General features: G+C 35.4%; 1 protein-coding gene across 2 annotated transcripts in view; it reads right to left on the bottom strand.

The window, feature by feature from the left end:
• MEI4 (meiotic double-stranded break formation protein 4) overlaps nucleotides 1-18,986 on the bottom strand; it is a 324,961-nt gene extending 305,975 nt beyond the window's left edge. For both annotated transcript variants that reach the window (XM_035297801.3, XM_078369599.1), the window contains exon 1: nucleotides 18,708-18,986. In XM_035297801.3, the coding sequence (XP_035153692.3) occupies nucleotides 18,708-18,756 (49 nt within the window). In that variant the 5' untranslated portion in view covers nucleotides 18,757-18,986. The remainder of the gene's footprint in view (nucleotides 1-18,707) is intronic.
• Nucleotides 18,987-25,866: the final 6,880 nt, after the last annotated feature.

Here is a 25,866-nt window from a genome sequence, read left to right as displayed (position 1 = left end):
AACAAATTCATGACAGCCAAGAACTGGCCTCAAGTTGACATCACAGCCAGGCCTTGGTTCGCATGGAAGATATAGGCAGAAGAGCATCAGAAGGGACATCAGTTTTTTATTTTTGGTAATGCCATTTGTATTAAGCAATTTCTAGAGCCTTTTCGTCATTCTATCTTTTGATGATGAAAAGGATGTTTTATTGATAACAGCATAAATCTATTTCATAATAAATGGAATACTCAAGCAATAAGAACTAGCCTTGGCTATATCAGCATGTTAAGCTCAACTCCAAAGTAATCAATTAAAATCAATTGTTTAAAACTATAAAAATTTTTCAAAGTAGTTCCTGCTGTAAAAGATATTCAGATTTTTAACTTAACATGGTTCCTGTGTCTAACTGTCCATTTAGTTACTACAAGAAAATTGTAAAAGTCTCACCTCCTTACAAATATTACTGAAATATAGAAAATAAAAGAAAATCATTAATTAACACATATAGTATATGTGACAATTTATCTTAAAATAAAACTTTTGAGATTCTTATAATAAAAACCTGTATTTTGCTGGATGAAAGGATTCTGCTAAATACATTTTTCTATGTCATTATAGGAGATTACAGATACGTAGTCTCAGATCTGGATTTCTGAAAGACAGTTGTTACTGGGACTGAGATGAAGACATGTGGAGAGGTGAAGAGGCCAAAACTGAGAGGCCATTTAACAGAATACTGCCATAATCCCACTTCTGTCTGTGAAATGAAAGATCCAAACAGGGCAGTGGGAGAAAAGTGACAGGACAGAAAAGACATAACTGAAGTAAAATCAGAAGTGCTTTGTGACCCATTAGATACATTATACTAAGGAAGAAAAGACATCAAGAATGACCCCCAAGTTCCAGCTTGCACAACTATCTGGACAGTGAGAAAGGGAGTCAGAAACAAAAGAGACACACAGGAAGGGCCTGCTAGTGCCACATGTTTCTTACCTAACTGCAAGGTAGAGTTATGCAAGGCCACTGGAAAAATAAAACTGGAGCTCAGAAAAGAGATGAATATTGAGAAATCATGCAGGTGGTGGTTGAAGCCATGAAGCAGACTGAGGCAAAGAATCCAAACTTACTTTTGCAGTAAGAAATGTTGTTTTAAATATTTTACAATGGTTTTGTTTCCATCTACTGTTATCTTCATTCAAATGTAATTATAAACCATATAATATTTATCATAGAACTTTTCTAGCATAAAATGACTGAAGTATTATAAACATCTTAACCCTAAGCCCACATAATTCACCTCTCTATAGACCATTAACCTTATGATTTTACCTACAATGACTAAGCCTATGCTCATCATTCTAATAACCATTCTGTGTAATGTGTGACAACTCAATGACAGAAATTCAGTTCCACAAATATTTTGTGAATGCAGACCACACTTGAGGCCCAAACTGTGCTGGAATCCAAACGTAAAAAGATGAATTAGATATATTTCTTGCTTTTTTAAAAGTCCATAGTAATGGAGGAATGATGGAAAAAAAATTTAAGAACAATTCAATCTCATAAAAGAATAAAGAAAGTCAGATAACAAAGGATGACACTCATAGGATCATCCTAACCTCCAAGCTCCCTTACCCAAAAGTTCTTAAACTCACACTCAGTGAGTCTGTAAGAAAAAGAATGGCTGGATTGCCTGAAGTCACTATCTTTTTTACAAACCCTGCAAATACCAGAGGAATCTTATTGAAGGATTCAGTGATTATTTAAATTTATTATTATTATCATCATTATTATTATTGAGATCGGGTCTTACTCTATTGCCCAGGTTGGAGTGCAGTGGTGTGATCATGGCTCACCATAGCCTCAATCTCCTGGGCTCAAGCTATCCTTCTACCTCAGCCTACCGAATAGCTAGAACTATAGGCATGTACCACCACACCCAGTTAAAATATTTTTTTCTTTTTTTTTTCTTCTTTCATTTGACAGGCAGGTCAAAAAATTTTTTATTTGTTGTACAGATGGGGATTGCCCTATGTTTCCCAGGCTTATCTTTTATTATTATTAATTACGATAATTGTAACTATTTCATAGTAAAGTGCAACTATAATTTACGAATGGTGATTATAAAAATAGAGATTAAACAAATAATTGAGGCCATGATGATGGATGAATTAAGAGACACCAAGAAATAATTCAAAAATTTTCATGAGGCTCTTTCCTTGTAAGTCCCTGTACTTCAGGCAAATGGTTGTAGAAGGTAAAACAACTTTCAAGAAATCTGGACACTGACAACCCAAGCCAAAGGTAGTTCAGCTTCCATGCTGCATGTTGACAAGTTTTATCTGGCCTGGCTAGACTATGATTGTGTAACTGAGGCCATTAAATTGCTTTGTAACTAAGATCAAACTTATCAAAGAAAGATAATGATGAGCAAGCAGAGAAACGTGAAATGGCCATGAGAACAGCCATAGAAATGAAACACCTCAGGGACACTTGGCTGAAACTGTTTCCAAAGCCTAGGCTTCTTCCTTCCTTATAGTTAACAGTGGCTGATTTGAATTTCTTAGGGTTAACATGAGCTTTCTGTATAGGAAGAAATGTGCAACTGTATATCTACATAGTTCAGTGAAAATTAAAGTTATACCTATGGTTTTTCCCTCCCTAAACTCTCATATTTACAAATGATAGTATTGATATTGAGCATAAAATTTATATATACAGTAATTAAGATATAAGAGATATTTTAACTGGGTGTGAGCTAATTTTGACTCAATCTTTAAAATGCAGTGCTTCCTGTTTCATTTTAAGCATCTAAAATGCCTTAAGGAGCAATTTTAAATTAAATTTTATTCACTCAGTATGGAAGACTTCTTACACTAGACACATATGGCAAATTAAAAATATTTATGTGGTAAAGGGGAAAAATGATCAATTTTACTATGTTAAAATTTAAAACTTGTGTTCATCAAAAGACATCATGGAAAAGTAAAGAGGCAAGCCACAGCCTAGGCAAAGACATTTTTAATACATCTATTCAATAAAAGGTGACTATTCCTATTATCTAAAGGGTACCTATAAATTAATAAAGAAAAGATGATCCATTAAAAATGGGCAAAATATATAACAAGCAATTCACAGAAAAAGAAAATACTATGCAAACATATAAAAAGACAGTGACGTTTATACAAAAAGAGACATGTTAAAAACAATTCATGCCTTCACTGTCCATAATAAAAACAATAAATTACATATCTTTAATAGAACAGCTAAATTAATTGTGGTATATTAATGTAAACAAATACTATTAAACAATGAAAAATGAATTAGTGTTACATCCATCAAAATGAATAAATTTCAGTTAAAAGAAAAAAGCAAGCTATTAAAATGCATACAATTTTATGTAATTAATATAAATAATACAACATATATTGCTTAAAAACATATCCACATGTAGAAACAGTATAAAGAAATGCATGGAGTGGTATACCCCAAACACTAGGATTACTTCTGCAGGTGAAGGAAGAGTTGCAATCAGAAAAAGAAGTTTCTTCTGACTTGTAAAGATCTATTTTTTTTTTAATCTGGGAGGTGAGTACACTAATATTTGTTACATTACTGTCATTTGTTGCTTAATGACAGTGACACATCCTGAGACATACATTATTAGGTAGTTCTATCATTATGCCAACATCATAAAAAGTACTTAACATTAACCTGAATGGTATAACCTGTTATGAACATAGGCCCTATATGATATTGCCTATTATTCTTAGGCTACGACCTGTGCAGCATGTTACTGCACTGAATACTTTAGACAATTGCAACACGATGCAAAATATTTGTGAATCTAAATATATATCAATATAGAAAAGGTACAGTAAAAATTGTGGTATTAAAATCTTGTGGAACTACCATAGCATATACAGTCCACTGTTAACTGAAATGACATTATGTGGCATATGACTGTATTTTTTATGCTTTCTTTTTATAATACACACATATTAAAACTCTTACTTTCCTTTAGAATAACCGAATAATATTAGATGTTATTTAAAAGGGCCAAAATACAGAATCTGAATACAGAATACAGAATTCATGTCATTAATACAGCCAAGCCCAACCCAACTGCTGAAGGATTTATTGTGAAAGTTACTAAAAATGCAGAAAGTTGTCTTTTTAAAGCACTGCTCTACCTTTTGTTGAAGAACATTACATTTCAGTTATACCTGAAACACCTCTTCGAACTCTCTTTCTTCCACATATATAGAAGATCCATTAAATAACTGCTTCTACACTTTAGAAGGAATAAGCAATAAAGCATGTTTTCAGATATAAACTATATCAAAAGCATATGCATATTTACCTTATTTTTTAAGTGTCCAAAACCACTTTAACCCTAAGCAATGCACCATATCAGGGAACTATTTATACAATTCTTATCAGAGCCTGAACACTAAAGGACACATTTGTTGTGATAAGAAGTTTACTCGGCAGGTAAGGAAAGCATAAGCCAAAGTTCACCTCTTCCAGGAAGTCTTCTTCCCTAACCATTTCATCCCATAATGATTGTCCCTTCTCTTAACTCTTGTTGGAGTACCCATCACCTAAACCAATCACCACCTGCTTTTGTCGTTTTTCCTCCTGTATTAAGTCCCTTGAGGATCAGGGGCTATGTCATCTTCCCCTCCTTCACTCTTCCACCAACACCCCCAAGAGGGTCTGAATAAGTCAGTATGTTCTCAGTTGAATTGGGGCACAGAGAGACTAAGCCCTAGCCTTCAGAAGAGAGGGGCTGCAGGTTGAATCTAGCTCTATGCTTTGCCAGCTGAAAGACTCAGAGCAATCTCTTCATCTCATTTCAACCATAAAGCAAAAAATACGTTAGTAACAATTGTTTTAAACTGTTTCAAATATTCAAAAGGATTCAAAGTAAATCCTTCTTGAAAAGTATTTATGATAGTACAAGGCATATAGTAAGCACTTAAGAATTATTAGTTATTATCGTTACTAGTACTAGTACTACCACTACTATCACACCCAAACTATTATGCTATTTATTTGGAGGGAAGAAATGAGTCTTGGAAACTACTTAATGCTTCATTTTGAGGTCTCCTTCCTTTTATTAATTTAATCATTATGTTGATCAATGTCTTCCTTGACACCCAATCAGTAACCTTGAATCCAAAGACCAGATCCTGCATAACTAGAAAAACAATTAGTCAATTCTGTGCCCAAATGTTCACTCCCCTAGCAACAGTAATTGTTCACTTAACAAAAGCATCTATCATGATTGTTGTTATTAATTAAAGTTTTCACTCACCTTGTATCCCTGACTCCCTGCTAAAATAATTTAATTCCAGTATGTTTGTAAAATCATAGATACTTTGATAAATTCATTACAAATACAGATTCTTCCAAAACATGTATCTCCCTTCTCATTTAAAACAGAATATAGGCCGGGTGCAGTGGCTCACACCTGTAATCCCAGCACTTTGGGAGGCCAAGGCAGGTGGATCATGAGGTCAGGAGTTCAAGATCAGCCTGGTCAATATGGTGAAACTCCGTCTCTACCCAAAATACAAAAATTAGTCAGGTATAGTGGTGCACACCTGTAATCTCAGCTACTCAGGAGGCTGAATGAGGCAGGAGAATCACTTGAACCAGGGAGCCTGAGCTTGCAGTGAACTGAGATCAAGTCACTGTACTCCAGCCTGGGCAACAGAGTGAGACTCCATCTCAAAACAAACAAACAAACAAACAACAACAAAAAAAACAGAATGTAAATGTACAATGCATTAATTTGGCCATATTCTACCATACAAATTATATCTGCAATGCTTTGGTATTTAGCAACAATAGATTTGTAGCATTCTTCTGAAAGCCCACTGGTGATTAAAATAAATTTTAAAGCAAATTAAAAATAATTTTAAATAAGCAACTGTGGAATTTTTCAGGTACTCTGCCCAAACATTATTCTGCAGATTTAAATTCAGGAAAGTTTGACATAGAACTAACTGCTAACAGCATTATTTGATCTGGGTAGATGTGCAAACACTGAACACCAAAAGCATATGTCAATAATTCATAGGACTAAAGTCAACTCTCTTGGGCAAGGAAAATGTATCTTTTTATTTCTTTTCCTATAGCCCAAGACACATTTTTTGCTGTGAGAAAATTATTTCCTCTTCACCTGTCAGTAGACAGATCACCTGTTACAATCAGATGTTCTGCTGACTTCAGCTGTTTTCTTGCATTAAGACTAGGCAGACAGCTAGCTCTAAATGCATGTCACTAAACCACAAAAGATAGGAATCAGTCTGGAAATTCAGCACTCCTTACACCCCTAGTAATCTTAACTTCACCACCCCCTTTAGGCAGATCAATGAGGTTTTCCTGAGAACTCTGTCTAGGCAGGTAGCATGTTTCCCAGACTCTGTTCAGGCTGAAAGCAAAGCTGAGATCCTAGCATTCCTCTAGGCCTACCTAATCTCCTATTTGTAGATCCTAAACACATCTGAATTTCTGCACCCCACACCAGCCCTGTTGATTCCTCTTCATCCACCAGCTCCAAAAACCATATTAACATGGGAACAGTCACCTAGCTTGGGCTGTCACCACTTTGAGATAAAGCCCTTACAGATACACGGTCAATCAGAAACCAGATTATCAAGACAATGATGGGCTACAATGAGTTAATAAATAGACAATGCAATGATTTCTTGCTACTTTAAAATAAAAATTTGCATGCATTTATCCATCAAACTGTGACCATGAGACATAAGAAAATGAAACCAGTAATAAACTTATTTTTCATTTTAACTAACATTTTAAAATTTTATAATCACAATATTCCACTCCTGGGAGTCCAGCCCAGATAACCATTTTGTCAGAAAACAACCTTGCAGAACAAGGAAGTTAACAGACTAATAAATACATGGAATTGAAATATTTAAAAAAATAGGCTGGGTGCCATGGCTCATGCCTATAATCTCAACACTTTGGGAGGCCGAGGAGGGCAGATTAACTGAGGTCAGGAGTTCAAGACCAGCTGAGCCAACATGGTGAAACCCCATCTCTACTAAATTAAATACAAAAATTATCCAGGCACAGTCGTACAAACCTGTAGTCCCAGCTACTGGTGATGCTGAGGCACAAGAATCACTTGAACCCAGGAGGTGGTGGTCGCAGTGAACCAAGATTGTGCCACTGTACTCCAGCCTGGGTGACAGATCAAGACTCCTTCTCAAAAAAAAAAAAAAAAAAAAAAAAAAAAATCACAAATTTGCCAACTGTGCCTTTCTACTGCTAAAAAAAAGAACCATGTTATTGTCCTTTTTGATGACCAGACCACATCAGTAACATAAATGTGATTGTAGTATGTTTTATTTATAAATCGCCTGCTATATCTGAGAACATAGCAATGATAGAAAGAGATAAGCATGGCTAAGAATACAATTCAGGTAAGATGAAGATAAAAGGTAAGAGATTGTTTGCACTTTTAAATATAGCATCAGAAAAGGCTTTTTGAGCAAAGATGCAAAGGGAAACAAAGGAACAAGTGATGCGGATGTGGAAAAGCACGAAAAGGCAGGCCAAGCAGAGGAATGTTGATAGGCCTGAGTCAGGGGCTATGATAAATACAGCACTTTCCCCAAGAATCATTTTATTTGGTCACTCGATAAGCCTGTGTATTAGGGTTGCCATTATGTCCCCATTACAGATGAAGATCTGAGACTTGGCCATATTGCCCAATGTCACACAGCAGACATCAGTGCTGAGATCTTAACCTAGGTACTATGGCTCAGTCCAGAAATATTTCTGCCTCGCTGCATGCCTCCTAGTTGTGTTCAGTTCTGCATATTAAATCTTCTCATAAATAACCAACGAACTATACTGTCAGAAAAGGTGACGGTAATAGTGATGAGTCTACAAACCACACAGAGCTGCTGAAAAAAGGCTTACAGAAATACATTTGAAAGGTTTCCAGGGAGAAGAGGGAAGAGAGCTGTTCAATATTTCTCCAGAAAGCAGAACTTGAACCAAGATGTGCAAATTAAAGGGAGACAAATGTCCCATAAATAGGTGAATAAGTTATCTAGTGATGGGAGCTATCCAACAATGAAACGTTTTGTCTTGTGAAGGTATGAAATGCCAATTATCAAATTACTCAAGCTTAGGCTGCATGGCCATCTGTCTGAGATGAGAAAAAACTTAACATCCACTGATATGAAGACTATAAGGATTGACCAATGTCTCTTCCAATTCTGATTCTGTGACTACACAAGCCCCTGGGCAAAGTGGTGCGGTAGTTAAAAGTTCCATCTGTGAAGTCAGACAGCTGGTTAAAATGCAGGCTCCAGCACTTAGAGACTTTACCTTTCTAAGCCCCAGTTTCCTTACCTAAAACAAGGATAACAACAAAAGCTATATCACAGAGTTGTTGTGAGGATTAAATGAGATAATCCATTTAAAGGACTTAAAACAGTGCCTGTTACATAGTAAGAATCTGCAAAGTTTAGCTATTATGATACAGATACATACATTTAGGAACATGTATATAAAATGTATATATAATATATAAAAATATGTGAACATTTGTTTCCCTCTCTCTGCTTTTACTCTTTCACTCAGCAGTAAGGCTAGTATCCAAAACTGAAGTCTTACAACATAGACAATTACATGAGGGCACTAACAATGACAGTATTAATAAACCCTTAAACAGTCAGCTTCTTAGCCTAATCATTGCATATTGCATCTCTCTTTATCATCTGCATTATTCTGTAAAAGATGGTGCAGAAAAGTTCATCTTTTAAATATTTTAGCCACTAATTTAAAACGTATGAAAGAAAAATCATAATGTTCTTAATTGAAGCAACTATTAAAAATCCAGTCTTTCATCATGAGAAAGAATATTTAACAAGCTGCATCTGTGTTTTTGATGTATGTGTATGTATGCAAGAACTCAACTGTACATGTGTATGAATGCACAGACACACACACGTTTCCTCTTTCAAAATAAGGGTGCTAAACTAGAAAGCCAATGAATATTTTAAATTAAACCTTAATTAATAAAATGACTGTAGACATTTCTTAATGGTGCAAGTATGTTATGCATGTATGTCTGTACTAATAGAAAATGAAGGATAAATAAATATAGAAAGTTGCATCTGTTTGCTGAAGTCTGGAGTTGCTTCTAGATGATGAAAAGTGAGTTCACAATTTCAGATTAATTCACCATCACTCTTTTGTCATTCTGGAAAAAGTAACCTTTATTATTCATAAAGAAGACATTCAGGAATAGACTTGAATGATCAAAGAAAGCCTGCACTTCAGAAAAAACACAGAACATATCACTATGCTTTATTTCTGCTGTGGGATGCTCACTGCTTTTAGAAAGTCATGGTATGATAGATTACAGAAAAGAAAAAGATTACTTTCAAAACAACAGCTTTTTTACAATATAATAGTATATGTAAGGATTTATATCCATCATCTTATTTAATCCTCCTCATAATCCTGTAATGTACCTGTTATCATCTCTGCTTTATCAATAGAGGCTCAGGCAGTAAAAGATAAATAAATAGTTTGACTCCAAAACTTTTAATCTTTCTTCACTGACTGCCAAGTGAACACACTAAATTAGCATAGACACAAATAATCTATTTCAATATATTTCAAATACAATAACATTTACTTAACATCAAAACTATATTGAATATCCTGTATATCATGGATACTAAGGAGCTTTCCACTAGAAGAAATGATCCAGTCTGTTGCCCAAGGACAGGGTCAAGAATCCAACCCAGCCTCCATGGACATGAACAGTACTGAAAATTTAATACCTAACAATCAGCTCTTAGAAATTCCTTCCAGACACTCTATAACTTCTCCTTATTAATCTCAGGTCCACCCTAGAAAGCAAAACAGCATAATGTTCACTTTCCCAAATCACCCTCCAAGAATCTAAAGCAATCATGCTGTCCCCCTGCAAAATTCCACATTTCTCATAACATCATAATACTGAGTTTTCTTTTCATTCTGGCAACCCCTCTACTGAGTCCCTGATTCGTCAAACTCCCTCTCCAGTAACATTCAATATTAAACCTTCAATTTGGTGATGGACATAATCAGTTACAACTTCAATCTTTTTCTTAATTCCACCCAAGATGCTACTAGATTGTTGAACTGTCAGGTCTCAGTAGTGATTCAGACTGTCACAATGGAGAAACAAATTATAAACCGTTTTTTATTCAACATTGCTTTTACAGATAGATCTATAGTCATGCAACTGATTCTACTGAGGACCATACACTGCTACTTTTCCAGCTGCACTTTTTTCCACTTCCCATAGACAGTCTGGCTACACAGGATTCTTGCTGCCTCCCTAACAAACCACTTGCTCTCATATTATGAATCTTTTTGTCACTGACAGTTTCTGAGGAATACATCCTTCCCCCATTTTCCTGCCTACAGGTTCGCCACTCACCCTTCATAGTCCAGTTCAACTGCCCCTTTCTGAAATTAACTGTTCTCTGTCTGCATTTTCACAGCACTCTGGGATGCTTTTTATCACAAGGTAGTATCTACAGCCACTTGGGGGTCTTTCTCCCCTGAGAGTGAGTGAGCCATCACAGCCAAGTACTATGCCTTCTTTGTGTTATTTCTGGCACACAGCTCAGTGGGAAAGATTAAGCCATATTATATACGAATGCCAAATATAAAGGGGTATGAGTGAAATAATTCACAGAAGGAGTGATTTATTCCAGGTAAGGAGTAACAGAAAGGTTCATGAAGTAGTTGGTACTTAGGGGAAGACAGGAAAAATAAGGGCAATTTATTGATACGGACATGAGATCATATGGGCAATGGAAAAGGCATCAATAGGGAGATAAGAAAAGCCATGAGCTTGGCTAAAGCAGAAAGCCTCAAAGGGAAACGTAACAAATGTCTGTTGGATACCTCTGAAAATTGGATACTCTGAATTAACCTTATAATCATTTGCTTGTTTAATTACTTTATTTTATTACCTCATTTAGAATTATGTAATGTGGAATTTAGTATCACTGTTTAGAGCTCAGGAAATTAAAGTTCAGAGAAGGTGGCTTTCTCAAGGCTATGCAGTTAACAGGTGATAAAACTGTTATATATTCATCTTTCTGTACATATTATTCATCTTTTTGTACATATTATTTCCATATTACAATTTCTGGGCTTGGGAGTAGGAAATAAATGTAACGTTGATAGGAATGCACTTCCCTAAACTGCCATGTGGTCATCTTGTGCCTGCCTTGATGACCAGCATCTCAGCCTACCACCACAGCAACACACGCATGCACGTGTGCACGCACACACACACACAGGCATGTAGAAACATTAACTCCAAAAGTACTTAGAGATAAAGGAGTTGTGATTTTTTTTTTCCCTGAACTTCTCCAGTAAGACAAGAGGAAGTAATACTGCATATCAATCAATTCTAAAATCATCAAGAAAAATCATTTCAAATATACTGTGAAAAGGCAAGAATAGCATAGAACTAGAAAAGCAGGAGAACTTGACTGCCTAGCTTTGCCCTCTACTAGCTATGTGACCTCAGACAGAGATTACACAATTTCCCTATGCCTCAGTTTGCTCATCTGTAAAATAGATATCAAAATACCTAACTTGTAAAGTTGATGACAAAATTAGTTCATTGACATGTGATCCTTATGAACTCTATCAATCACACTGTAAACACTCATTGCAGTGTTTGATCCACTTGAGACTAATACGCAGCCATGATTCAATCCCAGGCCCACTGCCTCCAAAGCCTGTGTCTCTACATGGACCTAACTATACATTTATGAAGGACTCAAGGAAATAAACTAGTTTGGGTTAGTGTGAACGGGAGGAGGAAGGACTTCTGAAGTTTACCTGGAATGTTTAAAAGATGGGAACTCAGAGAGGCAAAAAGCAGGGCAAAAGAGCACTTCAAATGGGGTAAACAGAGCAGACAGCATATAATGGCATAGGTATTCATGGGAGAATGCATGAGCTCCTTGACTACAGAATACGGCACTTTAGGGAATAAAAGAAAATAGCATACGGAAGTTGGGGTCTTGAAAGTCAGTCAGAGGAGTCTTGACTTCGTTAAGTAAACAGCTAGAAAACAATGCAGTCTTCAGAGAGAATAAGTGAAAAAAAAATCCAAGTGGTGTTTTAAGAGGATTATGCAGGGAAGGAAGGAGCTGGTGGATTGTTGACACCACACAGTAAAGAAGGACTGGAAGAACTAAGCCAGAATGCTGGCAGTGTGCACAAAGAAACAGGAAGCTCTAAAAGATATTTGTAAAATGGAAGGGCTTCTTCCATTATTGGAAAGAGAGAGGGCAGGTAACAGAAGACTGCAATATGATTCCAATATTAGGTCAGTGAAGTGATGGATCCCAGTTGGAAGCCCTACTAAAATTACTGGAAAGCACAACATGTACAAAATAATATTGACATAATATTCACTCAGACCACTTGAACTATTCTCTGAAGTTGTCTAATTCTTTACTGAACTTCAGCTTTTTAATCAATTAGTAATAAAAATGAGGTAAGCAAATTAATAATTAAGGAATCCAGTTCCCAGCCATGTAGTTTGAATTAGTGCCTTTCTCGGCGATGTTATGCAGAAGCCATATTTTTGAAAAAGAATGGGAAACTGGAAATTTGTCTATTCTTTGCCACTTAAGATTTTTACAGCAACAATCTGGTATGAAATGCACTGTCAAAGTCTGTGAGCTGAAACAATTGCTTCATTTGGTGTCTGAGATTATGCTGTAGTTCTTTGTAATCATACAGCAATAAGGTAACACAATTTTGGTTTTGGGAAGCTGATTTTGATGAAGAGGGTTTACTAGAAATATCTGTAATTTTTAAATCTATTTGTTACATAGTTTAAATACTATTAAGCAATCATCAAATAAATGATGGATGATGGATAGTGGGTGAATATTTTTAATTAGAAAATTATAAGAATAGGAAACTAAATTATCAAGAGTGTATTATTAATTAAGAGTGAGTTATTTAGAGCTATATATATAAGAGAAATAATTATGTAGTAAACAACAACCTCTTGAGAACTATCTAAGTGTTTTGTGCACTGTTATGAAAAGGCAGATTATAGTAAGCTACTAATGTTCTTTCAGTAAACGTTCAGCACCACTTATTGGTTGTGCCAGGCACTAGAGCTAAGGATATCCTTCCCCTTAGGAGTATTTAATCTACTGTGAAGATAGAAAAATAAATAAATACATAAAATACAAACTAATACATGAATAAGAGAACATAGATAAAGTACACAAACAGTTCAGACAAGAAAGAAAGTACCTTTCTCCTACCGGGAAATAAAAAGGAATATATCATAAACCAATCAGTTACAGTAAAAACTATTTTTGAGAAGTTTTAAAATAAGCTCTGTTTTGTTTTGTTTTGTTTTCTAATCTTGCATGTGACAGACATTCATAAAAATAAGAAGGCATAGGAAAAGGAGTGAGCAATCAATAAGCAGTCTCTGAAATATATTTCTAACAATTTTCTTAAAGATTAAGAAAGTCATATCTTGCTCTCAAACAATCAAAATTACTTCCTAATGGGTTGTTTTCATTCTTCTACTCATCCAGATTAAACTAAAGCACACGTTAAATACAAGAGGATTTATTTTTCAGAGTTCTGCCGTGGTGAAAGCAATCTAATCAAAAATGAAATGAAGAATGAGCTCACTGAATAAATCAGAAGGAAGAATTAAAGAGCTGACAGATATTTTGAAAGCCTGTTAAAAAATAAATTGGACTTTCATTATAAAAATTGACTTAAATGAAGGGTACATTTAAGAACGTACTTTAGAACATTTCCTTAAAGACAATTTATCAACTGAAAATATTGTATTTTAATATATTTTGCTATATTTCCAAAATGTAAGAAGTATAATAATGGACCTAACAACAGAATGAAATGTCCAGATAAAAAAATCCCAGAATAAGATCCTGGGATTTTTTTATCTGGACATTTCACTGACATTTCAAGATACATCTGAGCCTACTGATGTCTGTCGTTTAAATCTGAAACCTACATAAAAGTTTTAGCAAATTACTTTAGTATCCCCAATAATGATAAAAGAATGATTAATGTACTTTTGATATTTCAAGAAAAACCTAAAAAAAAATGGGATAGTAGACACCCCTCTTAAGATCTTCAATTTGTAAACTATTTTACCTCCTTGATAGAAAGCCTTAAAATATAAGTAAATCTAATGACAGAAAGAAAAAAAGCCTTCATCCAAGACAACTGTTAATATTTTTAAATAGCAGAGGGGAAAGTATAAAAAGGGTTAAGATCATATTCTCCCTTGAATTAGCAAATAAGGGAAGAGGAAATGTTGGTCCTTCCCATACTCATCGGAGGGCTCACGCTTAACTAAATTTCATCAGACAACACATAGAAAATGAAAAACAGCTTTTCTTCTAGCCACTCTGTTTTAAACAGATAGAGATGGTAAGATATTCAAAAACTTACTGTCTGAAGAACAGAGGATTAAAATGTGAATTTGATTCATTCTATAAAATTCCAATGTAAAGGACAAGGACAGTGCATAGAAGTTGTGTATACAATATTCTATCTGCCAGATGTATTTAAATTCAATTTGATTATCAATGTAAAAATATTACATTTCAATATATTTTGTTGTATATCCAAAATGCAAGCGGAATAAGGAACACAAAAAATAAATAGTAGTGGTACTATATTTTTCACTTATATTTAGTGTTGTATTATGGTTTTCAATTCTTTTAACATATTCAATCTGTGGTTGGTTTGAATTTATGGATAAAGAACCCACAGATAAGGAAAGGCTACTGAATTTGCTTTACCCAAAATGGCAGTACCATAGAGTACATGCCATAGAACCTAAAAATCTGAATACAGAACCATTTAGCCTCCGTTAGGTAATTTTCCATCAAATATCCTGTTCCTTACTCTTTCATTCAACAGGTACACTTAATTATCCCCAATCTGTCAGGCACTGTGCTAGACACATGGCTACAACAGTCAACAAAACAAGTCTATCTCTGCCTTCATAGAGCTTTTAGCTATCAATCAGTCCAATCTATAACACTCCCTGTTCAGTAAGGAATCTCAGAGATGCTGTAAATCGGAGATTGGAAAACTATGGCCCACAGGCTAAATCTGGGTGGCCTGCTTCTATAAATCACATTTTATTGAAACAGACCTCCCCATTCATTCATGTATCATTCCTTTCACACTACAGCTTTGCAGGTTAGTAGTTGCAACAGAAACAGTTATAGCCTGCAAAGCCTGAAACATTTACTCTATTAAATAGATATTCATTTTTTTCTTGCGCTGTATAGAAATAGTTTGCCAAGTCTTACTCTAAATAAAACCTAATGCTTTAAGGATGTATATTAAAAGATACATACTGTCACTCATAAAACATCCCTGAATTCCTTAGTTACAAACTATATAATGGGGGGTTGACTTCCTACAGGGATGTATTTCTGGCATTAGAAGGTTTATTTTCACTTTCTTCCCTTGTAAAGGCAGGTAACAAAAAAGCATTATGTGGCTAGTATCTTCTATTAACAGCTTGCTCTCTTCAGATAATGTTAACATTGTCTTATACCTAATCTTTTGATAGATCAGAGTTCTTCCACATCATAGAATGCCCATTTTTCAGAAAAGATCCTTTTCTCTGAATCCAAATAATCTTGACAAGGGTGATTTGAGGCTATCTTTTAAATCGAACAATAAAATTGATTGTAAAAGCACTTAGCCAACATTCAAGTGCTATATAAATGCAGAATCATAGCAGCAATAGTAACTTCATTTCCCTGAAGGGATGTGAGTGGATGCTTATTCCCCAATCACTTGACCTAGAGAGCATTAAAATTGTAAATGAAAGAAAAAGAAGACTAACCTTCATTGGCTGTTACCAAAAATTCCTAATAAGAAATGACAGGCCCTGTGCTCACTTCCAAAGGATGTGGTTCTTCCAAAGAATGTTAAGAGACTACGTCAGTGGTGGCTGTGGCTGACCATCGATTTGCCATTCCCAAAACCCTTTTCTTTCCCTAATTGGAATCAATGTAGCATGAATAAAATTAAATGGCCATTTAGTTCATATTTAGCCACCATAATGCAGAAATAACTGGCTTGAGAAAGATCCTTGCAAAGCCTTTGTTTTTGAAAGTTTTCCCACATTATCACCCTACTGGCAAAATACATTTCAAGTGCTAAAGAGTGGAGAATTACCTCACCAGTAAATAGAGAACCAGAAATGAGATGACAATAGGGCAAGAGAAGGCCTCAATAGGGGTGGGAGGACTGACTTGGTAACAGGAGAAATCTCTTTTAGGCACCAGCTTAAACATGCTATTCTTGAAAATTCTTTCTTCAATATCCTCAGGCCTTGTCAGTTCCTTCTGATTACAGGTAATGGAATTAACATTCCATACTCTTTGTTTCGGTCAGTTATTACAACTGTAGCTGGATAATCCATATGCAGTCAGTTGTTTGATGTCCATGCCCCTTAGTGGTAAGTGAGCTCCACTGAGACCATTTCCTGTCTATTCAGACCAGAAATCTTTGTGGCTAGCATATGATGAGCTCTGAAAATCTTAGCCAAATAACTTAATGTGAATGGATAGATAAGCCACCTGGATTCTAGGCACTCTGCTGGCACATAAGGAAGCTCTGATTACTCCATGATAATCTCCTCAAAAATAGTGGCCAATGTCTTTCTTCCTGTCCTTTAACATAAGTTATATTATAAGAACGTGCACTAGTTGTATACCAAACCCTTGTACCTTTTCCATCAGTCCTCTCCTCTCAGTTTGTTCAGTGTCATTCCCTGTATGGACATCTGCCTTTCAATACATAATCATGTTCAGGTTGCTCCCAGCTTTAAAAAAGGGGAAAAAAAATATCCAATCACCCCCACCTGACATAGGTGTTCTTACCAAGGTCGCAAATGACATCATAACTGCCAAACCATAAGACCGTTTGCAAACCCCCATTCTATTTCTCTGCCGTATTTGACCCTGATGACCACTCCTCTACTCTTAAAATACTTTTCTTTCTGACTTCAGCAGCCCTACTCCTGTGATTATCCACATATATTTTTAAATGTTTCCACAATTTCCTCAAACTATTAGTATCTCTTGTCATTAAGATTGTATCAGCCTTCTAACTGATCTCTAACTCCCTCCAATCTATTCTCCACAATGTAGTCATATGTATGGTTGCCTCAACGATGCTCCTAAGTGACCTAGCCTAATTTAGCTAGCTTTGTTATAATAAATTGTCACTCTGACCATCAGCTTCAAGCACCTTGGTATGACAGAGTTTAATGTACACATGCCCTATGAAAGAATTAAAATATTCTCTTTGATCCTCACCATAATATCCAATGGATCTCTAACATCCTTAGATACATTAAGACATAGTATAAGGTAATATTTTCTAAGCTTTAACAAGCCCACATAACACTGTTTTTGCAAAGCTGATTCCAAATACTGGCATTCAGACTGACATTCAAAAAACAAGAATAAAAATCATACTCATGGTTATCAATTTTTGTCTGATAATTTTCAAATTTCACATCTGAATTATGTCATTTATGGTCCATTGCCATGTCCTGCAAGTCATCCATACATGTTTCAAATTACACATGCTCTTTATTGCATTCGATCTAAAACCCTTCTGAAGCACTAAGTCTTCACATATAAAAATAAATAGAATAATGGATAGCAACTCACAAATCCCTGTCAAGTGACTCAGTCTCTTTGTAGTCATTTGTAGTCATATGATACAGTGTAAATCTCTAAATTTTAAATAAAAAACAAAAATACAAACAAGACCCCCAAAAGTAATCAGTGTGTGTAATTTGACACAAGTGTTGCTACTGAACGATATATTCTGTTCATATTTTTTCTACATTATGTGCATTTTGTGAATATTAAGCAACTGCATATTGCTTTATCTATGTTTCCTGATGGAATTCAAGTCCAAATGTGTCTGCAATTCCAGACTATAAAACTATTCAAAGCTTTTCAGTCCAAGATACTTCTCCAGACTTAATTCCTGCCTCTTCAAACAATCTAGACATACTAAGACATTCTGTTTTGTCCACACGTGGCTTCCTGCCTTTATTCTTACCAACCCCCTCATGTGTAATGTATTCCTCACTCCTGCCTTCACTTTTCAAATATGTTTCTTATCCCTCCTTAAAGGGCCACCTCCTCCATGAAGCTTCTCCATCAAGCCCCAAGTCGCACACTACTTTATCAGATACTTCTTATGCAAATTCACCCTTTACCCTCAATGCTTCTTACGCATCTATAAATCCTTTGCTAACTGAAGCCTGTGAAGTCTTTAAGAGACCACGTCTGTCCCACCTTTGACATCTACAGCATTTCACCCACTTCGTCCAATAGAATGGGATGATTAACAAAAAATCGGATCAGTGAATGGATTTGACAACTCCACCGAAGACCTCAAGACAGGCTTCTCTTCCAAGCTCAGGAACCATTTTGTGGGTCAAGCCAGCCTAGAACAGGCTCAGACGATAGAACATACCACAGAAACCCACACAGGTGGGGGCGGACGCTTCAGCAGCTCCACAGCAGATATAGTCTCTAATCAATTAGGTAAATAGTAACATCCAAACGTGTGCGGAGCTCCATACACACCTGCGAATACTGCGAGTTCAGGTCCAAACCCAAGGCACGGGAAAGGCATGCGTGGTCCACAGAGCACAAAGCCAGGCCCTGCGCGGTGGGAAGACGCCCTGGAAGGCTGTGGAGGGCCAGTTCCGCCTGCCTTCTGGTTCCTGTAGCGGAGGAGGGTGCCCTCAAGCGGGCACGAGCAGCCTAGAGCAGGCACTCTGCGCCATCCCCAGGGGCGGGGTTCCAAGTGCTGCCGCGCAGGTGAGCACCAGAGCCAGGGTGAAATGCTGGCCAGCGCCCCCTGCCTTACACTCGTGGAGGAAGTGAGGAGGGAGCAGATCTCGAAGACCACAAGCCCCAGAAGCCCCTGCGGCAGACTCGGCCCCTTCTGCCCCTCTTGGAGGCCTGTTCTGAGGAGCGGAGGGCTCCAGATGCCAGTCGGGAGAAAAAAGCCTTCAGCTCTGAGCAGGAGCCTAGTCAATTAAGGCACTTGCCCCAGGGAACCTGGCGGTCTTTAATTTTGCCTCTGGAAAGGAAATGGCGCAGGCCAAGTCTCTTTACTCAGGAGAGCGCCCCCTCTAGCTTGCTCGCCTGAAGGTGAGATTGAGGACTTTAAGAAAAAAGGAAACTTTAGAGAGACGTCTCACAGAAATAAATGCATTGATTCTAATGAGGGAGCAGGATGAGAAAGGGGGGTTTCAATAACTGATTGAAAAATGAATTATACAACGATTTTTTTTTCAAAAGTGAAATTAAATTTTTACTTTTTGCAAGAAATTGTGATTGTACAGTGATTTTTCTCACTTTTCCATTTTTCACATTGTATTTTCATCTTTATTCTTAAGCATATGTTTGCATTATGCTGTTTTATAATTCTTTCATATACTAGAATCTCAACTGGATTCTAAACATCCTGAAGGCAGATTCTGTAGTATGTAGTATTACCCATAATCCTTAGTTGCTCTTAAGTAGATGTCTCAACATGTTATTTATAGAATAAAATATCTAGCATTTCTAAATAGAGGTTTGTTAAACTTATTTTGCTAAATGGATTTTATTTTATTAAGACATTCCTTTGCATCCAATCGGTTATTGTAAATTTCTGTACAGTGTTAAGCATGATTGCTTTAGCCATCTGCCCATTAAAGAAATTCAAGGATTTTAAGTCTACTGTAATTTGTTTGATATATTATTCACCTTTAAATGCTGCAGAGGTAAATTTAAGGTAAACCAAGATTGAATCATCTTGAACCGCAAATTAATGAACTCTAAATTAATGGCTTATTTATTTGATGTTCTTATTGACCAAAGTAAAATTCAAGCATCATCGTTCATTTCTCACAGAGGTAAACAAGGGTCAAGTAGGGGGAATGCAGAATAGTTGCCTGTGTGGCTGCGTGTATGAAATTCGATTTCAGTTCCACTCATTCATTCATTTAAGCATATTGGATTGAACTCCTGTTATGCCAGCACATAACAGGAATTCAATACTGTTGCACTCATGGGGTGAGTCATGATTATTGCCCTATACAAGTGCACAGTCTGTTAATTAAAACAAATTAGTGAACAAACTATCAAATACAGTGCAATCACTGAAATCCAATGGGAAAACTGCAAACTGAGTTTTAACAAAATCTTATCCTTTCACATTAAGCCTTAGGTAGGTAGCTATTAATCTAAGTAAAAATTATAATTTTCTTTGAGCTTCTGAAAATGACGTGGTTATGAATTTTCCAAAAGTGTATAATAGAGAATAACTTTCAGGAAAATTGTACAAATTTATTTTATTTTATTTTATTTTATTTATTTTACTGATTTTGGCCTCCCTCATTTTTAGGGGGAATACATAATAAGTACATATTTGTTGAATAAAGAAATGAATGGACTCCGGGCGCTTGAAGTGTTTAATTATGTGCCTTTTAGAAACTGCTTTTCTTTTTTTGGTAGGGGGGATGGAGTATCACTCTGTTGCTCAGGCTGGAGTGCAATGGCGAGATCTTAGCTCACTGCTACCTCTGCCATCTGGGTTCAAGCGATTCTCCTGCCTCAGCCTCCCGAGTAGCTGGGATTACAGGCACGCACCACCACACGCGGCAAATTTTTGTAGTGTTTAGTAGAGACGGGATTTCACCACCTTGGCCAGGCTGGTCTTGAACCCCTGACCTCATAATCCACCCTGCTCGGCCTCCCAAAGTGTGGGATTACAGACCTGAGCCACCGCGCCTGGTCTAGAAACTACTTTTCTAAAAAACGTCATTTGCTCTGACCCAAGCCACTTTTCTAAAGAAGTTTATAAATAACAGAAGGTGTAAATGTACAAAGGTACATTTAAGGTCTTTTACCTCTTCCTGTTATTATTTGCATTTAAATACATAGGATCTGAATGGGGCTTGAGCAGTCAGTACAGAATGTCTTCAAAAATCATGCTTCTCTCATGTAACAGTTTCAAGAGAGCAAGTTTATTAAAACCCAGTCTATACACTAACAAAGGAAACTATTAATGGTAATGATGTATGAATTTTCAGAGTTTGAATAAAACCAAAAAAGAAAATGGTTTTTCTACTTGCAAAATATAAAACTGCAAATGAAAAGAACACTAAGTTATTATTAGCTGGTTTACTAAAAAATCAAATCATTAAAATGGATACAAGTACAAAAATGTAATCAAATAACACACATTAACACAAATAACACCTTAGTTGTGTGTTATTTGAATATTAACTCTAAGATAGTTAATTAAAAACAGCAGAATAATAAAATGTCAAATAAAGATGTGAGTCATTTTTAAAACACCTATTGTTTAAAAATATTACTTAAAAAATGAACATTTTGCATTATTTTATAATATAAAACTCTTCTATCATATAATAGAAAAGTCATCAGTAATTCCTAGGCCAAAATGCCTTACACAGAAAAAAGATATTAGCTTTGTGTTCAATTTAGTAGTTCAAAAAACATTTATTATCTTAGGTACTACGTAGAAATAAGAAAAGCTGTCTTTGGAATGTTCTAGAAGCCTAGTAAGAAACCCAAATATTAAAATCAAGTACAATGATTAATAATTAGTAAATATTGCACATACTATACCTGGTAATCATGGACTACCTGATTAAATTAATCCTCACAATATCCTGATGGGGCAAGTAATGTTTTTAATCTTTATTTTACAATAAGGAAACTGACTCTGATTGATTAATTCATCCAAGGACATTCAGCTTGTAGATGATACCACTAAGACCTCCACCCCACCATATCTTACTTCAAAGTACATAAACTTAATCAAAGTGAATAAACTTAACCCTTTACCCCAGCACATCCAGGAAGCCAGCTGGGTCTCTTTAGCTGCCTCCCTTTAATTTTCCTAAAAGCTTCCTGTTCAGGGTGTTCCATCCACTACTGTCTTAATATTCTCCCTGGTATCTGAGGCAGCTACCTTCACAACTCTTCCATGTCTTTTAACTGTTTCTCAGTCTTTTGGCTAATCTTTTACCTGACAACTTTCACACCTGCTTTTGCCTCATACTCACATTGGTCATCACTTACTATTGGCTTACTACTTACTTCAAATTGGTCTAACAGCCTAGAATAATCTTCAATCAATAATGAATATATGGTTATTTGATTTAACATTATTCCACAGAATCCCACATGTCATTATATTCAGTAATTCAATTGCTATTAACACAAAATTAATAATTTATAGTCATTTACATAATTATTAGCATATTACAGGTGCCCTCTTGCAACTTTTTCCCAACCTTTGTCAATATGGCGGCTATCTTTGTTTCAAAACAGCAAAGTTCATAAAAGTTTGCAAGTGTTTAAATCTATTTAACTATGTTAAAAATATGAAAGAAATAAGAAAAAAGTGTGTTTTAAAAATACTTATCTTTAAAGCATAAAGTGTAGAATTGTAGAAAAGTGAAAAGATTGAAAATATAGCTGAGGAGATGCAGTATTTACAACTGTGAAGAATATCTCATTTTAATATACCTGAAATCACACATTGTAAAAAGTACTGTTCCCCAAATTAAAGTATTTTACTTTACTCATATTTGTGAGGAATTTTCAAAAGTGTTCTAACTGAAATTTCTATTTTGAATGTACAGAGAATGTCTAGGCTTTGAAAAAAACACTGAAAATAAAAATCTGTTTCTAAAGTAAAAAAGAATTTGATGTATGAATATTGCTTCCTAATTTATGTGTTTATAAGCTAAGTTTTATGTGTTATTTTGTTTTCTCAGAACCCCATATAGTGAATTTTTTGAATGAAAAACTTCATGGTTTTACCAATAGAACTGATGAAAGTACATACAAAACAAACGAGACTAAAACACTAAAATTATTAGCACCATCAAAGCCATTTTAAGTCTACCAGGAAAGAAGAAAGATACTCTATTAAGATATCAAGCAAATCACTGAGGCACGTTAACAACTTGGAAAGTGAACTTTAGAGGCACCTATAGTGAAACCTTCCATGGAGACAAAAGAACTTGTTCGGTTACACTTGGAGCCATTGTGACTTTCTGAAAAATGGTAACAAAGAAAGGTAAGGCAAAAGAGGTGCTCTGAAGAAGATGTACTTTTAAAGTATTCCATTTGCATTAAAGAAATATGAGAATTAGGCAGAAATATCAAGAAATATTCAGAACTAAATGCCAGCAAGACCAACATTAAGAGAAGTACAAAGTTTATTTAATGATGGGGAAGTTTTTAAAGTCACAATTGTTAGATCTTATTTCATAATGGAAATATTAATCTGTATAAACATTCAGGGTAAAATATAATGTTAAACAAAGGACTACTAAGATTAGTTGGGGCAAAGAAACTCACCAATTATTTTTGGGAGAGAAAGAAAAAGAAGAGTAGTGGCAAATCTATTAGTGGAAGAGTGTGATTCTGACTGTGTAGACGCTACAGTCTATGGCTCAACAGGACACGCAAACTGTTGAAAATAGAAAGGTTGGTACTAAAAATGCTTGGAGATACAGAAAAACCCAACTCTCATCATCTTTTTGTATCTAGCAATATATCTGTTTTATCCTCAGTTGAGTTTGTTGCTTTGCTTGTTTTTTTTAAAATAAGAGGCATATAATATAGTAAATATGAGCATGAGCTCTGACTGAAGACTGCCTAGACTCCTAGTTTTGCTTCTTACTAGTTAGCTGACCCAGTGTAAATTGCATTGCTTTTATGACTTCAGTCTCCTAATCTATAAAATGGAGAAGATAAGAATTGCACTTATATCAAGTGATATGATTCATATATATAGCACCTTACAGAATGTCTGGACCATACTAAATTTTAAATAAATATTTGCTGCTATTACTGCCTGAATTCCTACCTCCCTTTGCTTAGTGATTTTTTTTTTATAGCAAATCCAAGTATAAAAGTAAATAGATGGCTGTAGTAGATATTGCTGTTTTCTTTGCCCATTAACAAATGAGTATGAACACTGAATTTTTTTCCTAACGAAGCCCTCAATTATTTTTAATCTTGGTAATAAAAATTTATAAATGGATTTGAATCCCCAAAGAAACACAACTTTCTCAGTAAATCTTTCTCAATTCCTTTTTCATGCACTGCCACCAAAAAATTACATAGAAAATCATTGTTTTTAAGTACAACCTTTTCCAAACCAAACATTTTATATTTGGTGTAATATAGATAGATAACTTATCACAAGCATCCAAAATAAGCTTCTTACTTCATTGTGTTCTCAAAATATAAAGTTTAAAGAGCTGTTTTAAGATTGTCTAAAAGCCAATTTTTATTCAGAGAGAAGACTGAACTAGCAACAGTAGTATCTTTTTTTTTTTTTTTTTTCTGTATGTGACATATAACCTGAGGGAACAGAAAATAAAGAATCAATTAATTTTATACAATTATAACTTCATTAGTCACTTTGTCATTGACAGTTATGATGTCCTAAATAGTTTTATAGTTTTTTCTGCTTCATCTTCCATTTGTTAGGTATTTATCTGGGTGCAAAAATTAACCTAGACACTGTTAAAGATGCAAACCTGATATGTCTAGACAATCACAAGTAACAACAAAGTCTATTGTTTATTGATACCTCACCCCTTGCCTAGAACTTTGCAGATCTCATAGCATATAAACCTCACAACTCTATAAAGTAAGTATTCTTATTTTAGATTCTCCTCCATTAACAAATTACAGCAGTTAACATTTCCAAAGTCACTCAGACACTTTAAGTGGAAAAGTCAAGGCTCTGACACTGTTAATCCTAAGTAGTTACTTCCTAGCCTCAGGGTTATTTCCTCCAACTAAAGCAAAATCCCACCCTCCCTGCAACCCTTCAACCCCCACCACTCCCTTGACACATACTGAAAATAGGTGACTTTGATTTGGGTCAGAAAATTTAATACAGGTGAGAATTTCTGATGATTTACCTTCAGGGCTAAGTGAAGCATAGTTGTATATCCTGACAAACTGTATGGACTAATTGTACTCTAAAACCATATTGCTGTGTATTCTGCTAGTTAGCCAGCATTCATTTACATACCCTTTTCCAGATGATATTATTCGAAGAGTTATTACTTTGACACTAGTGGTACTGCCTTATTACAGTGGAAGAAATTTGTATCACTAATGGTAACATTTTCTTCCCCATTTACACTATACTAAAAACAAACATGTTTTTCTCCCATTGCTAACTTAAAGCCAGAAACATGCCCTTTCTACTTGCACTATTGGAGGGGCTGTGATATCCTGAAAAAGACTGGATTTAGAGCCAGAGTACTTGGGATGTAATCTGTATTCTGCTATTTATTGCACTGTGACCCTGAGAAAATCAGCTTCCCTCTGTGTAAAGGAAAGGATTTGGGCAAGATGACTTCAGAAACACTTTTTTGCTCTTAAATTCTATTAAATAATTATGGATTCTATTATTAATTTTCAACTTGCCTCAAATTACTGAAGCTGTCCCTTTATCCTTCTGTATAACCTGTACATTCCTATTATTACTCTAGGGAAAAAAGTATTTTGTAAACCAAAAATAAAATTGTAACCCACCCCCAACCAAATAAGTGAAACCCTCCTCTCAGCCAAGGGCATTCTAAAGTACCCGAAATGCTAGTTCAGGCCATGTTGGGAATGGGTGGTTGGAAATACTTCAGCTGCTTTGCCTGTGGAGTAGCCATTCTTTATTCCTTTACTTTAA

The sequence above is a fragment of the Callithrix jacchus genome, chromosome 4, assembly GCF_049354715.1.
Source record: "Callithrix jacchus isolate 240 chromosome 4, calJac240_pri, whole genome shotgun sequence".
NCBI classification, from domain to species: Eukaryota; Metazoa; Chordata; class Mammalia; order Primates; family Cebidae; genus Callithrix; species Callithrix jacchus.
The sequence above is the reverse complement of the archived record's forward strand: the minus strand, read 5'-3'. Positions and strand labels throughout refer to the sequence as shown.